At 38.0% G+C, this 17,852-nt stretch overlaps 1 protein-coding gene and 1 pseudogene across 1 annotated transcript in view; both read right to left on the bottom strand.

The window, feature by feature from the left end:
* The window catches only part of MROH9 (maestro heat like repeat family member 9), a gene marked incomplete at its 5' end in the record, with an annotated part of 56,758 nt that overhangs the window by 9,950 nt on the left and 28,956 nt on the right, over positions 1–17,852 (bottom strand). Inside the window, 8 exons of the mRNA XM_034667645.1 lie at positions 588–690; positions 1,285–1,401; positions 1,503–1,655; positions 5,936–6,112; positions 8,282–8,419; positions 14,718–14,838; positions 16,337–16,474; positions 17,508–17,650. Of these exons, the coding sequence (XP_034523536.1) occupies positions 588–690; positions 1,285–1,401; positions 1,503–1,655; positions 5,936–6,112; positions 8,282–8,419; positions 14,718–14,838; positions 16,337–16,474; positions 17,508–17,650 (1,090 nt within the window). The remainder of the gene's footprint in view (positions 1–587; positions 691–1,284; positions 1,402–1,502; positions 1,656–5,935; positions 6,113–8,281; positions 8,420–14,717; positions 14,839–16,336; positions 16,475–17,507; positions 17,651–17,852) is intronic.
* LOC105237327 lies at positions 3,396–5,690 on the bottom strand (annotated as a pseudogene).

Genomic DNA, 17,852 nt, shown 5'->3' with positions numbered 1-17,852 from the left:
GCCAAATGGGGTCGAAGGAAGATCCCACTGTCAAATTGAGAGCTCACGTCCTGTCACTCCAAGTAAAGGTTTATTCATTTTGATCTTTATGGTGAAAATTTAATGGGGAAAAAACCCTTTTTGGTCAGGTTTGTCCAAGATCAAAAACCTTAGGTGTCTTCTGTTGGAATCTTCCTGCATCTCCTCTCCCCTCACAACATTTTTTAAAAAAACTTTGTTGTAGTTTGTGGTTAGAGATGCCCATGTTTTATTAAAGGTGGTATTTGTATTTTTTATATTATTCTTATTCTTTGGGTAGGGATTTTTAAGCAGCAAAGGGGAATAATTAGTAATGGTTTGCCACCATCCTAAATCTGAAATTCATCCTGTTGGATACACTTTGTATAATAATTGTATCACACAGCAATACTCACTGCATTATAAAATAAAACTCTATTCTCATCACATACACTAACTTCTATTCATAGATATCACCATGGCAGGTGATAAACAAAGAAAATTTATATTTTTTAAGAAACACTTCTAGCTGTAACCCCATTCTATACCTTTTAAGGAAAATTTGATAATGAGAATTGAATTTTCTTTACCTATTAAAATAACTGATGCTCTCCTCAGATATACTCGGGAGCTTCTCAGGAATCCTAAGGTATCAGATATCAAATCTGTAATGTAGCTCTCATGAGAAGTAAGCTGAGAATAAAATGAAGAAAAAATCCTCAATCATTGGAAAAAGCACGTTTGCTCCCTCCGGAGGGGCTTCCAGAAAAAAAGAGCTTGGTTGCTTATCCAAATCAGGGCCAATTTAAAACTAGGGGATAGAAATCTCTTTACGTTTTTGTTTGTCGATGTTATTCAGTGTATTATATGATTCCCGAGCCCAGCTTTGTGTTTCCAACCTTTGGAAAGCATTCTTCCATCCCCACTTGCCTATCACTGCAGTGCATACTGGTTTCCAGAGCACCAGCTCATTAGATGGTGGCAAAGTAATTCCAGTTTTGCTTTTGGTGATCGGCAATGCTGTTCCTAACTGTATAACCATCCATAGTTCAAAGTGGGTGAATTGGAGAAAGAAAATCAGAGATAGTCAATGTCAGGGAAGAGGTAGTGGAAAACTGGTCTTTTTTCTGGTCTTAAGCCCTAGCTGTAACTACTCATGTGTTATCTTTTCTTCACGTTCCTTCTCTAGGATCCACTCTCGTCCCTGCCACACCTTGGATGACTTGGGATCTCCTTCAAAGTGATCTCTATAACTCTTATGGTAGTAAACACTGAGGGGCTACTTACGAGACTGTTACAAATGTTGAGCACCACCACCTCGAAATTGTAAAATTCGTCTTTGAGCAAATACGATGTCGGCCAATTTAATTCCGAGACACAGACTGCTAATGTATACTTACACGCCTGTGAAGTAGAAAAAGGTCACTGAGACTCTGTTCATCTGATGTTACAGAAAACACTGCGATTCTCTGCAAAACTAAGAAAAACAAGATCGTAGGACTTACTTGGACTACTCTTGTTTCTGTGTCCTCCAAAAACAGAATCAGAGGCACCAAGCCTCCAAGAACCACATCATTCAGCATCCATGTGTACTGACTCATGTCCCTGAGTAATTCACCAAAGTGTTGAATGGCCATACTCCGAATGCCTGCATTACTCTAGAGTATGCACACAGAGAAAAGCCTCATTTGAGGATATCACTAGGGTTCTTTTCTTTAAGCCGTGGGAGATATATATCGCATATATATATATATATGTTAAAATATATTTACATGTACATATACTATATGTGTATATAGACCATGTAGATATGTGTTCATACATACATATATAATTATTATTATTTATTTTAATTTTATTTTTTATTTTTTTAAGGTTATTTATTTATTTATTTGTCACAGAGAGAGCACAAGTGGAGGAGTGGTAAAGGGAGAAGCAGGCTCCCTGCTAAGCAAGGAGCTCGACACAGGACTCGATCCCAGAACCCCGGGATCATGACCTGAGCCGAAGGCAGACACTTAACCGACTGAGTCACCCAGGCATCTCTGTCATTTATTTTTGGAAAAGGTTCAACTGGGTCTAAGCAGTCAGTTCTTTTTTTGATTGTAAAATAAAGATTTGCTTACCAAAACTTAAAATGCATCAGAAAAATTCCCTGTGAAAAGTGTTTCTTTTAAGACATTTAGTAATGTCCTAAAAAGATAAACTGGAATAATCTGTATAAAGTGGAAGTAATTTCTATAAAGGTACTTAAAGTAAAGTAACATGGTATATTCAAATGCTGTTGACCTTTGGAGATTGCTAGTGAATACCAGTGGGGGATCTGCATACTGGCATAGAACCAGGTATCTATGGGCTTGCTTATGTCAGGAAGGTTATGGGATTATAAAGAGCTAGAAGAGAAAAATTGCAAGTTAGAGAAAAGGTTAATTTTTAAAAATATAATATCACTTTCTAGTTTTTAAGAAATGTTCATGATTTCATTAATTTTTCTTTTGTTTTTTTACTTTCTGTTCTCAGGAACATATCAGATATATTCCCAACAAAATACGAATGGCTAATATATCTTCTTATGTTCCTTTCCAGAGGTAATAAATGTGGATCCAAGTGAAAATCTAAAGCAATGGTCATCAAATCATGTCCTAGGGGCTGGAAAGCTGATGTAAATGAGCAAAGCAGGTGGCATTTAAGGAAAGCAGGGAGATGAGGCAGGTGAGACAAAGGAAAGCTCTGGGCCTCTCAGAGAGGGAATCCAGCTCCTGCAGACTGTTGCCAAGTAGTTTTAAACTGTGAGAAATCTCCCAGCTTAAAAATATTGGACTTATACTGTTTGAGTGTCAAACTTAACACGCCTGCAAGTTGCATTGATCTGTGGGTTACTTCTTTGTATCCTTGGCCGACAGGAAGATATACACTAACAATTGAAATCCTATCTGGACTAATGGAAAGAGCTTTGAAGTGCTTCACACCGGCTGAAATCCCAGTTTTGTCCCCCCAAAGACTGAGTAAGCTTGAGCAAGTTATTTTTTTCTTTTCTTTTTTTCCTCATTTGTATTTTTAATCAAAATATTGCTATCCATTTTTTAACTCTTTCTTATAAGCACCAAATTTTAATATCTAAGTCAATTTTTTGGGAAACAGCATCAGAGCATTTAGCAGCCTTCCTTGCGCTAATTATTCTTCAGCTGACTCTCAAAAAAAACAAAACCAAAAACAACCCACCCTAGCTCATCAACATATACATTTTCCATTTGCTTTTTTAAAAATTAAAAATAATAAGTAAAAGAAAACCTGAAGGAATTCACAATCAATTAACTGACTTATTCCAATCTTGCGTACAGGAAGGTCAGGAGGGCTATTTGCAGCACCCACCGTTAGGGGGTACTGGTCTTCGAGGTTTAGCTTCCTTCCAAAATTCTTTTCGAGAATTCCACAGGACAATACAGCTGCCAGTGCTGTTCTTCATAGAGTGACAGGGCTTTCCTCAAATCGACACAGTTACTATACACCTGTGTAAACTATTTCCCATTCCGTTGCAGTACTTTCACTGAGAGGTCAAGAATCAGTCTGAGAAACTCCCACCTGGAATCTTCTGGCGGTGTGGCGATTGGAACAGCTGTCACATCATTACTCATATAGTCAAACTCTCCCTTCTTTGGCTTACCTCTTCAGCATAGGAATAGTCTTCTCTTAGAATCTGAGAGCAGTCTCCTTTAAGACTGTGTAAGGTGTGGCCACATGTTTTTCTCATGTATTTCTTACATCCATCTATTTGGCCAATCTCTTACCATAGTGATCATCTTTGGTTTCCGTTTGATTATTTCACATAATATGCCCCATCTCTGCCCCCCAGAATCAGTGCGTCTTTGCCACTTTATTCTTTCCCACTGTGCATGACGGCCTGGGGACACCCAAATCACTCTCCACCAGAGTAACAGCCCCTCTAAGGATGAGAATATTTCTAAACTGCTTCAACTGAAGAATTTTGATGTTCTGATAAAGTGAATCTCCATCATACACCACTGCATCAATGTCTTACTCAACCAGGTGACCATCAGCGGTGGGCCAGTATCTGTGGACGGCCCCTCCTCGAACAATGGGTGGTCATCGCTTCACCCACCCAGTACTGTACTGCCCTGATTCAATTCTTTCATTCTTTCTCCTATTTTGTTCAAAAGACTTGTGATAACTCTGAAGGTCCGTCCGACAACACCAGTCCACGTGGGTAAATTCTCAAATTAGCAAAGCTGCCATTTTTCTTTATGTAGGTCACTAAGTAAATGTGGTCTTGCCAGGTGTGCACGAGCTCTGTCATCCCTTTCCCCTGGAACATGGAGTGTAGAATGTTCTCACCATCAGCTTTGGCTCAGAGCTTGGAGTCCAGGTGCTGTTCAGTGCTGTTGCCCTAGGGAGGCGAGGCCTTGTGTCATGTCTGGGGGAGGTGGCCGTGGGGACTGGGGGCTGCATGCCTGTCACTGTTTTTCTTTAAATCTGGAGAAACGCAGTATCATCGTTCATTGATATCCTAATATTTTTCAAATGCTCTATCTCCAAGGAATGATTAGGGTAAATTGATATTTGGTAATTTCCCCTTCTCTCTGATTTTGCTTCTTTTCATTTGGTGTGGTTTGATTATTTATTTAGTTAAGTTTTTTTTTTCCAAGTGATTTCATTTTGAGAAATTTTTTTTACATGGACATTCTAACTACTTATTTAGCTGTGTGAACTTGGCCAAATAGTCACTTCTCTTTGCTTCACTTTCCTTGTATGTAAACTGGATAATAGTAATAGTTATTTAGAGAATTATATGAGATAGACATGTAGAACCCTTAGAATAGTGACTGGTACTTAGTAAATGCTCAATAAATCCAGCCACCATCATTATTACTATTGTTATCTATGTCCTTTTGAAAATAATTCTTGCCATTCAATTACTTCTTTCTATAATTTAATAATATTATGCCTTCTTCAATGAAATATGAATACTTAAGAACTCCCAAACTTTTGGAAAATAATTTTCTATGAAATAATTCTCTGTTTCACAAGCAACTCATTATAGAAGTCTTTAAAAATAAATATTCCTCTATGGCATACCAAAGTGTCTTTGCTTATTAAAATATGTTACTGTCACCCAGATTTTCTGGAATACATTTACCATAAAAAACAAGAATTTTCAAAATGCATAACTTTCTGATTAAAAACCTTTTTTTTTTAAAGGTTTTATTTATTTATCAGAGAGAATGAGATAGCACAAGCAGGGGGAGTGGCAGGCAGAAGGAGAAGCAGGCTCCCCTTCGAGCAAGGAGCCTGATGTGGGACTTGATAACAAAACCCTGAGCTGAAGGCAGATGCTTTACCAACTGAGCCACCCAGGCTTCCTGATGAAATACCTTTTAATTAGAGTTTTATAGGATAATAGCAAACACATTGGGGGCATTAACATGTCATCTCTAATGCCCATAATACACCTGCTACTCTCTATTTTATAGGTGGGGAGACTGAAGCAGTAAGAAACTGAATCACTTGCTTAAGATTTTACAGCTAGGAGGATGTGAACCCAGGCAGTCCAGATCTAGGGTAAGCCAAGATATGGCCCCTAAGCTACATACAATTCCTCTTTCCTCCAAAGACGGAGGCTGTTCTTTGATTCTTCTTTCTCAGGAGAACCTGAACAAACTTTTCCAGGTTCTCATAGTATAGTTATATATATGTATATTCCACATACATATATATAAAAGGTAGTTATATATGTATATAATTGTATATATAGACAGTACTTATTTGACTAATATTGTTATCTCTAGAGAAGAAATGGTAGCTCTGCACAAAATGACTATCTCCCGTTGATTTATTCCGAAATGTAATATCGTTGCCTCAGCTGGGGCTTCAGCTTAACTATAAAACTTAACGATTTCACACATCTAACTGTGTAACTCACATGATCCATCAGAGGACAGTAGCTGGATGCAATTCTAGCACACAAAGAAGAGTAGGTCACCTTGTCCAGTTTGACTAAAAGTCTTCGAAGGGTGATTAAGGCCCGAATTATGACAGTTTTGTCTTTTGAAAGGAAGGCATCCAAGATGGATATTAATAAGCTGCAGACATTTTCTATCTATACATAAAAGAGGAAAATGGTTGGATTTTGGAACTAGAAGGAGACGAGGTAAATTTGGCACATACACGTCTGGTTTGGGCAGTGTGCAGCCGTGTGCTGGGCTTGCTTCACAAGATTCGATTGTCAAATTGCCAAAAATTTTGTAAGCTGATTGTTAAAACAGACTCCTAACTATAGAGAACAAACCGATGGTTGCCAGAAGGGAGGGAGCTAGGGGATGGGTGAAACAGGTGAAGGAGATTAAGAGTCCACTTATCGCAATGAACGGTGAGTAATGTATAGAATTGTTGCATCACTACCTGAAACTATTATATCACTGCATGTTAACTACACTGGAGTTAAAATTAAAAAATCACTATTAAAAAGCAAGTTTTGGAAAACTAAGAAGAAATAAAAAAAAGGTAATAAATACTCAAAACTTCTCATCTCCTATTTCTTTTGCTCTATTTTACTCTTACAGGCCCTTGAGGTAATTTACATGTATTATACCTGTATGGTGGGAATATTAAATAATGATGCGCTACCAGCGTCTCTCCCCGATTCTATGTTTAATGATGTCCCTTCCACAGCTTGAAATCAGCCACGGTGCGAGTACACCAGAGCAATTGGCATTATTTCCAGAGAGCTGGTGGTTAAGCATTCACCAGCACACCGTGAGCAGGATGACCTCTAAACCAGGTGCTGGTGACTCGTGTGGATATGAGAGCCTCTGACCTGCTGAGCCAGGTCATGAGAGTCAACTGCAGATCAGAGACAACAGAACAGAATGCAAGGAAAAAGGCAAAAAGGTGACATCAAAGAAGAAAAACAAAGGCTGGAAAGAGAAGAAGTAAAAGAAATAAACAAATGCTATTTGCCAAAATAATAGCCAGAGGCCTTGTGTCTGGTGGAAAAGTTGTCCTTACGGATAGATGGGACGTGACCTCAACCCAGCTCACTCTCCACCGTTTCTCCCTTACTCTCCTAGATAACCTTGACACAGAACCTTCCTTTCAATTGTTAATAACATTGAGAAGAGCATTAGACAAGGTGATAAATAACTCTGATTACTAAAACAAAGTACACTGACTTCTGTGATTTATTTAAAGCATGGCTCATTTCATTCTAAATGCAAAAATGGGTGCCCACAGATAGTCTGAGCTTTCAGAGACAATGCTTAATAGATGAACAAGGATTTATTATTAAACTTATTAAATCAACAATGATTCATGGAATCAGCATAATTCTATTATGCAAGGTACTTTGGGATGGGTGAAATAGGTGATGGGGTTTAAGGAGGGCACTTGTGATGAGCACTGGGTGTTTTATGTAAGCGTTGAATTACTCAATTGTATGCCTGAAACTAAAATTACACTGTATGCTAACTAACTGGAACTTATATAAAAACTTTATAAAAAAGAATTTATAAGAGAATTACAAAACATGCCAAGATTTGGTCTTCCTGGAAGGCGAAAAGTATTCACATGACTCAGTAGGAAAAAGTGTAGGACAGTCGTTCTCAAGTTTAAACTATAAGACTCAATCGGAGAATTTTTAAAAACACAGATTGATGGGCCCCATCCCATGATTTCTGATTCCACAGACCTGGGGTAGGGCCCGACAATTTCTATTTATAACAGGTTTCTGGGAGATGCTGATACTACTGGTTCAAGCATCATATATAGAGAACTATTGACATAAAGTATAAGCAAGTGCTCATACTGGGTGTGGCTCTGAGAAGGATGCTTCTACCAGGTCAGACTATTCAGCAGACTTTGACTTGAGCTGAAAAAGGAGACAAATGCGAATATGTATGGGTAAAGGAGAAATGACCTGAGTGGAAAAAAAAGCTTGAGCGAGCGCTCTGGGATAGGAATTAATGTGTCGGCAGGTGTGCATGTTGGAGGGGAAATTAACTTCTGTGTGTGTGGTTCCGACTAAGAGTTTGTGTGGGGCAATGCTGATCCATTCCAAGGGCAATGAACTATTTTCTAGGAAAAATCTAAACAGCGTGATTAAGCTACTGAGTTTACCTACCACACTGCTTCCATTCCACCCAGGCTTTGAAATTGTTTTAGCTATACAGAAACTGAGAAATAGCAGTTTTATCAGTAAGGATCTTGAGCAATATCAAATCTTAGATCGACCATGATGGCGATCGCATTCACAGATCACACACTCACGTGCCTCATTGATAACTGGAGCCATGCTGGCGATTTTCTGAAGGCTCAGCTTGCAAACTGCAGGATTGGAGTCGTTGACCCAGTTTCTGAAGAGAACCAAAAATTCTTCTGGGAACGGGTCCTTGAAGAAGTTATTCAGAAGCTGAAAGAAAACGGTCAATAAGTTCATAAGCAGAGAAAGGCTAATGCACGATTTCTGCATCAGTCATAGAAATCGAGACATTCTCAGTAAAACTGGAACACAAGTCTCACTAAAACTCCAGATACTTATATGCATTCCTACACACATTCCTCTGTTCATAGTTTCTGTGTTCTCTGGAAGGAGGAGTGGCGGTCATAATAGGAAACATGTGCATATATATTTCTGTATATATCTACAGCTGATCCTTTCTATATGTTAGATGTATTATATACTGTATTCTTACAATAAAGTTAACTAGAGAAAAGAAAATGTTATTTTAAAAAATCATGAAGAAGAGGAATACATTTACAATATTGTGCTGTAAAAAATTCGTGTGTAAGTGGACCCGCACAGTTCGAGCCTGTGTTTATAATGCATATAACATATAGAATATGTGTTAATTGACCTTACGTTAGTAGTAGTTAGGTTTTTGGGGAGTCAAAAGTTATATGTGGATTTTTGATGGTATGGGGGTGAGCTTCCCAACTCCCATGTTGTTAGGAGTTAAATATATGCATTAAATTTTTTTTCCTCTCCATTGTTGGAATCTCAGTGACTCAATTTAAATTACCTCCCTGTCCCAGATTATAGTTAGGTGGGTGAGTTCCTTGACAGTGAATGTTTATATGTACTAGGAGGTCGTGCCTACTATGGGCCAGGCATTATGCTAGTAAGTGGAAATTAGTTACTAGTTCTAACTGGAAAATATGACTTTATGTTTTGATGTGTGGTGATCACTCAACAAGAACTAACCTTGATAATATTTGGAAATAACACATCAATAACCATCAGTCTTCCATTGTTCCTAATTGATTTCAATTATCTAATTTTCTTTGCCTCATGACTGGGACAAAGCCCGGCATATGTAATATATAGAAAAGCTGCCCCAGAAGATCCCGGTACCCATCCTTGGTTAAGGACCATTGACACAAATTAGCCATCAGGGAAATTCAAATCAAAACCACACTAAGATAACACCTTACGCCAGTTAGAATGGCAAAAATAGACAAGGCAAGAAACAACAACCGTTGGAGAGGATGTGGAGAAAGGGATCCCTCCTACATTGTTGGTGGGAATGCATGTTGGTACAGCCACTCTGGAAAACAGTGTGGAGGTCCCTTAAAAAGTTAAATTGAGCTACCCTATGATCCAGCCATTGCACTACTGGGTGTTTACCCCAAAGATACAGACATAGTGAAGAGAAGGGCCATATGCACCCCAATGTTCATAGCAGCATTGTCCACAATAGCTAAATCGTGGAAGGAACCGAGATGTCCTTCAACAGATGACTGGATTAAGAAGTTGTGGTCCATATATACAATGGAATATTACTCAGCTATCAGAAAGAACGAATTCTCAACATTTGCTGCAACATGGACGGCACTGGAGGAGATAATGCTAAGTGAAATAAGTCAAGCAGAGAAAGACAATTATCATATGATTTCTCTCATCTATGGAACATAAGAACTAGGAGGATCGGTAGGGGAAGAAAGGGATAAAGAAAAGGGGGGTAATCAGAAGGGGGAATGAAACATGAGAGACTATGGACTNGGGAAGAAAGGGATAAAGAAAAGGGGGGTAATCAGAAGGGGGAATGAAACATGAGAGACTACGGACTATGAGAAACAAACTGAGGGCCTCAGAGGGGAGGGGGTGGGGGAATGGGATAGACTGGTGATGGGTAGTAAGGAGGGCACGTATTGCATGGTGCACTGGGTGTTATATGCAACTAATGGATCAATCGAACTTTACCTCGGAAACCGGGGATGTACTGTATGGTGACTAACATAATATAATAAAAAAACATTAAAAAAAAAAGAACCATTGACACAGAGAGTATCCAATATTCTTGTGATGTTTTTAATCTATTTCACACCCTTTTTCTCACTACTCATTTTATGTCTTTTTTTTTTATATTATATGGTCAAAACTGGTCGATTTGAATGCTTCAGCATTAGATTGACTTATTTCACTTTGTGTAATACCCTCTAGTTCCATCGATATTGCAAATGGCAAGATTTCATTTTTTCTGATGGTTGAGTAGTATTCCATTGTGTATATATATACACCACACCTTCTTTATCACTCATCTGTTGATGGACATCTGGGCTCTTTTAATAGTTTGGCTATTGTGGACATTGCTGCTATAAACATTGGGGTACAGGTGCCCCTTTAGATCACTACATTTGTATCTTTGGGGTAAATGCCTAGTAGTGCAATTGCTGGGTCACAGGGTAGCTCTATTTTCAACTTTTTTGAGGTACCTCCATACTATTTTCCAGAGTGGCTGCACCAGCTTGCATTCCCACCAACAACACTGCACCCCCGTTTATAGCAGCATTATTTACAATAGCCAAGGTACGGAAGCAACTCAAGTATCCATCCATAGAGGAAAAAGTAAACAAATGTGGTATGTATATACAATGGACTGTTACTCAGCAATAAAAGGATGACATCTTGCTATTTGCAACAACATGGACCTGGAGGGTATAAGGCCAAGTAAAATAAGTCAGACAGAGGAAGACAAATACCATATTTTCACTCCTATGTGAAATCTAAAAAACAAAAGAAATGAATAAATAAACAAACAAAAAGCAGAATCAGATGCTTAAATGCAGAAAATAAATGGATGGTTGCCAGAAGGAAGAGCGGTAGAGGGATGGGCAAAATGGGTAAAGGAGAGAGATACAGGCTTCCAGTTATGGAATGAATAAGTCATGGGAGTAAAAGGCACAGCACAGGGAATATTGTAACAGCGTTGCGTGGTGACAGATGGCAGCTGCACTTGGGAGCCCAGCACCACGGATAGAGTTGTCAGATCACTATGCTGTACACCTGAAACTCTGTCACATTGTGTGGCAGCTCTGTCAAGAAACAAAACAACCAGGGATGTACTGTATGGTGACTAACATAACATAATAAAAATATTATTATAATATAAAAAATTAAAAAATAAAATTAAAAAAGGAAACAAAGCAAGCACTAAAAACTTATGCCCAAAATGATATTTGATAAAGATAAATTTGATAACCAAAAAAAGCCACATTTGCACTAACAATTTAAAATAATAGAAACTACTTCATAATGCCAAAATTAACATGTAAGATTTATATGAATATGACAAAATATTGAATTTAAAAAAAGAAGTGAAAATATAAAAATGCCAAATATTCCTAAGAAGCTCATAGGTTTAATTTAACTGCAATCATAGTTTCAGTGAAAGGTTTTTTTTTTTTTCTTTTAAACCTGGCAAAATTATTTTAAAATGTGACTAGAAGGATGAATACAAGGGAAAGACTAAAGACATTTTGAAAAGAGTTGAGGGAAAGTTGTTTTGTAAGACATTAAAATTTATTTGCAAACTGCCCTAATTCCAGTGTGATACTTCCACAACCATGAAAAAATGAATGGAGCCTAGCAGTGTCATCCAGGGCAGACCCTAATGTGGGTGTGTGTTTGTGTGTATACATATGAAATTAATAATAGAATTCATAAAGGTAGTGTCACCAGTGACTTTAAGGCTTATTAATCACATAATGCTGGGATAGGAAGTTAATATTTACTGAAAACTTTAGTTTTAGTTAGTTTTAGTGAAAAACTATAGTGTACCTTGTGGTACGCCATGTAACTTCATGGAAAACAACATTACATGTGAAAATTTATATAAAATGTATAAATACAAATAAACTATACATGACTATCAACTCTTTGGACACAGTAGTTTTTAATGCTTAATTTTTTAAAAGATTTTATATATTTATCTGAGAGAGAGACGGAGAGAGAGAGAGAGATCATGAGCAGGGGGAAGGGGGAAAAGGAGAAGCGAGTTCCCCTGCTGAGCAGGGAGTCCAATGCAGGACTCGATCAGGACCCTGGGATCATGACCTGAGCTGAAGGCAGACGCTTAACCAACTGAGCCACTCAGGCATCCCTAATGCTTAATTTTTATGAAACAAAACAAAACAAAACAAAACACATTCCATAAACAAAAGGCAAACAACAAACTGGGTACTGATTCTCAACAGGCATTACAATCAAATGTATAACACACTTAATATCCTTCACAAATTTCTGTGGGTGTGAGAGAGAGAGAGAGAACCATAGAATTCATTGAGAAAAACACTAAGACCGTAATAAGCAACTGGGCACAGAAGAGATCAGATTGTTCAGATTATGGAAATTTAATTTATGAAAAATTTTAATTTTAAAATGTTCACCCTCTTTAAAAATTTAAAAATTAAGGACAAATCAAATCCCCCACACAACATTGCATCTACTTCTCCAATTGGAAAGCTCTTCAATAGTGGCAAGAGGGCAGTGGGGTGAGTACACCCACAAACCACACGGAGAGCAGTGGTTGACTCTGCTTTCTGGAAATCAGTCTGGCAATAAAAATCCTTAGCCCTCAGAATGTTTATACTCTTTAGCTCCTACTTTAGATTCTTGGAATCTACTAGAAGGAAGTAATCTAAAATACGAAAATACTAAAAGAAAGAAGACTTAGGCACAAAGATGTAAACTCTATTGTTACTTATATCGGTAGAAAATTAGAAATAACATATAAATAAATGGCATAAGCATCGATAGGACTATGTTAAATATTGCTGGCTAACAAGACTAAGCTAAGGTAAAACACATAGATGTATGCTCAGAACAACTAAAGGCCAAGTGACCTCACTGTGAACTGGGAGTTGAGGATGGCCAGAAGGTCCAGTTAGAGAAAGTGGGGGAACAATGTGGTCATTGCTCAGTTCTTAGAAGGACAGGTATACCACACTCCAAAAGGAGTAAGCATTACATTCATGATGAGAGAGGCAATTAGGGTTCATTAAACATCATCTGTCACATTAATAATGCTTATATAAATCTTATGTCTTTTGTAAATTTCTTTTGAATGTATCATTTTATGGGAGCAATCGTGTATGTCATATTTAGGCCTATTTAATGTTTGTACATACTTAAAAGGATAATACAATGAAAATAATGAGTCAAATAATAAAAATAATGAGAGATTCAGATGGATTAAGCAAGTTTGGAACCGTTATTGATTTGCTAGTGCAATGTTCAGTTACACTGATTTATGTCTCTTTCTGAAAACCTTTGAAGTAGGTAGTATAGTGTATGGGTATGTCTTTTATAGTTTATTAGCTGTTCCACTGACTATGATGCTTGAAATTATGTCAAATTTTTGAGAATATTTGGCATGACACCTTAGATTAATACTTTATTACATATTCCCTCTATGGAAAAATAAATATTTGATTTAAAGAATTTCAACTTATAGAACTTTCTACATGCCTTTTGTAAGCAAAAGGACTTCCTCAATTTGCTCGATTCTAGTTTAGCTTTACAATATATGGTGAAATATTCATATAAATATTAATGGTTCTATATTTTCATTTTACTCAGTTATTTGGATCATTCCTTTTTTCCCCCTAGAGAGTCTGAAGTACATTCAGATCCCAGATGTTACCTACTATCTTTAAGTAAACTTTGAGTACACTGTAGAGAAATCATTCTTTCTGAGAGCTGAGTAATATTCCATTGTATATATGGACCACAACTTTTTAATCCAGTCATCTGTTGAAGGGCATCTTGGTTCCTTCCACGATTTAGCTATTGTGGACAATGCTGGGATAGACTGGTTATGGGTAGTAAGGAGGGCACGTGTTGCATGGTGCACTGGGTGTTATACGCAACTAATGGATCATCCGAACTTTACATCAGAAACCAGGGATTTACTGTATGGTGACTAACATAATAAAAAAAATCATTGTTAATAATTTGACCATTGACACTTCTAAAATTTAAAAATATTCCATACTTGGCCATCTCTAAATTGAAAATACAATGAGCTGAATATGAGATAATATAAAATGTTTAAATAAATTAATATATATATAAATTTTAAAAATTAAAATTTCTGTTCTTCCAAAAAACAAACTTTGAGTACACTGTAAGTATTCCTTGATTTTAAATTAAATTCTTTTTTTTATTATGTTCAATTAGCCAGCATATAGCACTTCATTAGTTTTTGATGTAGTTTAACAAGCATGCAGAGATACATGAACTGGTACTGCAGAAATAATTAGTGCTTGTGCAAATCCACATCTCCTAGGACATGACAAAAGTTATCTGTCATTGTCTTAACTCTTGGTAAGAATTAATATTTAGAGAGGGAGATAAAAGTTTGGAGGCTTGACGAGTTTTGAATAAGGAATGAGAACCTGGTTGTTCTCAGTCTTCTAATGAAACTCACTTCAGTGAGGAATATTACTGTGATGATACTGTCTTCTGACCGTCTAGGACCTTCCACTGAGAGCTTGTAGAGATAATGCAAGGTCTCTGGAAACTGTGGAAAGTTATAGTCACTGAGAGTTCTGTAATGGAGAATAAGGCACTGAATTAGCGAAGAAGATGAAAACTTCCTGCATCCGCAACTGCTAATGGTAGTAAACAGAACCATTATCCTCATATTTTGTACCACCCAGATAAAAAAGAAAGATATTTTCTAGTATTCCCTAATCCAAAGTAAACTGCAGCCCCATTCTAAATTCTATTCAGACTCCAGGGAATTATATATATCTGGATCACTGACAATATCCCTTTCCTTAACATCACTCCTCTTTCCCATCTTTCCCCTCCTGAGACCCACAACAGAATGCCATGTAATACCACAAGCTCCTGCCTGACCAAAAGTAGAGAAAATAAATAGTGCAAAATAAATATCTTGGCAATCCAGGATGGTTGAATAGGTCATCGTCATGGTTTTAGACCAAGTCTTTCCTTTGACTGATGTGATGAAGAAGAGAGTTTGGGACTATCCTGTTTTACTCTGGAGAAGAAGTGGTAAGTAGAAGCCATTCTGGGCAGTGACCAGGCTCACAGTTGTCCCGACACGCTGGCCTGGATCAGATGGCTAGAGGCAGGACTGGGAAAATTGATGTGACAGGTTTCATTTTAAAACTCCAGATTGGTATTTTAAACCAATGCTTCATGAACTTTAACATGGATACAAATTACCTAGGAATCTTGCTCAAATAAAGATTCTGATTCAGTGGGACTGGAGTGGGCCATGAGATTCTATTCTGCCTTCTACTTTTAACTTCTAGGTGATGCTGTTGCTGCTGGTCTGAGGACCACACTTTAAGAAAGAAGATCCAAAGGTAGTAAGGATATTGTGACTCTTAACTAGTGGCCACTTGTGGGGTGCATATGTATCATACTTTTATAAAATAATATACGTTCCTGAAATTTGTGTGTAAATAAGATACCACTTGAAATGCATGAGGGGCCCAGAGACCATATAGACTATACTTTCTGGGTTGGTCACAGCTTTAAATGGTCTATTATGTTGTCAAGTCTGTGTATCTTGATTCTTGATCGGAAAATCTGATCCCTATAATCAGTAAGGAGCTAACTAGGAAAAAACCCCAACTTTTCTACTACAAGAAAAATTTAAAGTTTTCTTTCATTATACTTTCCAAAATTATTTGTCTCATTGAGAACAGATTTTTTTGAAGGGGGAGCACATCTATAACTGTCTGATGCCTACATAGCAGGAATCTGCTAACAGCAGAGGAAAGAAAAAGCAAATTTACCTCTAGTTCTCCATATCTGACAGAGAAACCTGTCCTTTGGAGGGAGGATAATTGGGTATCTGTATCATCAAGTAGGAGGACAAGGAAAGAGAAAACTATACCAATAAATAATAAACCCCTAAAATAAGGGAAGGAGTAGAAATCAAAGGGCAATTCAGATCATTAGGGGAGGGAGGGAAGTTGGAGTGGATATTGACTGTGTCACACATGGCTTAACTGAAGAAAGTTGGAGAAGGTGGGATAGAGACAGAACCGTGTGCAGAGCCCCTGTTCTTACTTGGCAACAAGGTAGACCCCGTGATGGTAAAACTGAGTTTGGTTAAACTGGTTCCAGCAATTCTTTTTCTTTAGAGCAATATCCACCTGTTGTAGTCCAGAACAATTCAGCAGAACTCGCAGGGCATCCCGGGCATAGCTATAGCCCCAAAGAAGAACAGAGTCACCATTTGACAGTGGCCTTCATGTAACTAAGTACATATGACCTGCCTTTTCATTCCACCCTGCGCAGGACGCTGGTTTTGGAAAAGGGTATGTTTCAAAGGAAAACAACTTTCAATGCTCTTCATCTTCCCTGATCAACAGTACGTGGGATTTAGGGTCCAACTGAAATGGTAGCATGTAAAATCTAGGATTAATCATGGAGCAGCTTATTAGTTTATTAGCTTAACAGCTTATTAATAAAAGATGTTAAATGATGTGATAATTTGCTAAAAGTGCCTGCTGCCTTTCTTCTTCGGATGCTTTAAATAAATAGATATATTCTCATCTGGGTGGGATGATTTGGTGCATGTCTGCTTGAAAGACAGAGAATGGGTTAAGTATCTTAATGGAATGGATTGTGCTTTGGAGTTCTGCCCGTTTTAGAAGTCCACCCCTGCTGAGGGCAAATAGCAGGCAGTGGGTCCAGATTTCTCTAGAGGGCAACAAAGCTAACTGTACAGTCTTAGGTGAAAGGAAAGAGCTGAATCTTGCCTTATGTGGACAGAATGACTGTGTGCCGTCTTAAGGCCACACATCACACCATCAACCATTAAACAACTTCACAGCTCACAGAGCACATTTACATATATTATTTTAATCTCTCACATACAATTGCCCTGAGAAATCACTATCAGAGAGTAAATGGCAGAGCTAGCATGTGTCTAGCTTTGGATCTAATGCTCCTGCCTGCTCTCTCTCCCCTCGGTAGCCTCCCACTCTGGCAAGAATAAACCATGTTCTGTGGGAGTGGTTCTTCGCACACGCTGCACAACTCAGGGAAGGTCCTAGCTAACTTCGAGGTACTTAGGGATCCTAAAGGCTTCTACCTTTCAGAGGAAAGGGAACTGTAATAAATGAATGCATTGCATATGATTATAAAGATTTCCACGTGAACCCGAGGGACGAGAAACAGTTGACAGCTGGAAGCTTATTTCTGATTGAATCTAAAATAACCGATATGATCTCACAACATCTTGTTCTCTGTCATCAGTCTCAGGTCACTGCTGTAGAAGAGTTGAAGCATGAGGGCCATCAAGAGCTGGGGGAAAAACTGGGCCACCACTTTCTTGTAAGAACAAACAGGCAGCAACGTGCACAGGGCCTGGGATGCCTAAAGGAAGGAAAAAGAGCTCAAGAATGGAGCATTCTGCCTCTAAACCCAGCCAGCCTTGATGAGGGGAAAGGGAGGAACCACAACCCCTTCCGCAACCCCCTTGAAGGAAGCCTGAAGTGTGCATGTGTATTCATTCATTCTGTAACAGCTACTAAGACCATTTTCAACCAGGAAGTGTGTCCAGTATTCTATGGCAATG

Source organism: Ailuropoda melanoleuca, chromosome 8 (assembly GCF_002007445.2).
Source record: "Ailuropoda melanoleuca isolate Jingjing chromosome 8, ASM200744v2, whole genome shotgun sequence".
Classification (NCBI taxonomy): domain Eukaryota; kingdom Metazoa; phylum Chordata; class Mammalia; order Carnivora; family Ursidae; genus Ailuropoda; species Ailuropoda melanoleuca.
Note: the sequence above shows the minus strand (reverse complement) of the source record. Positions and strands in the feature narration are given on the sequence as shown.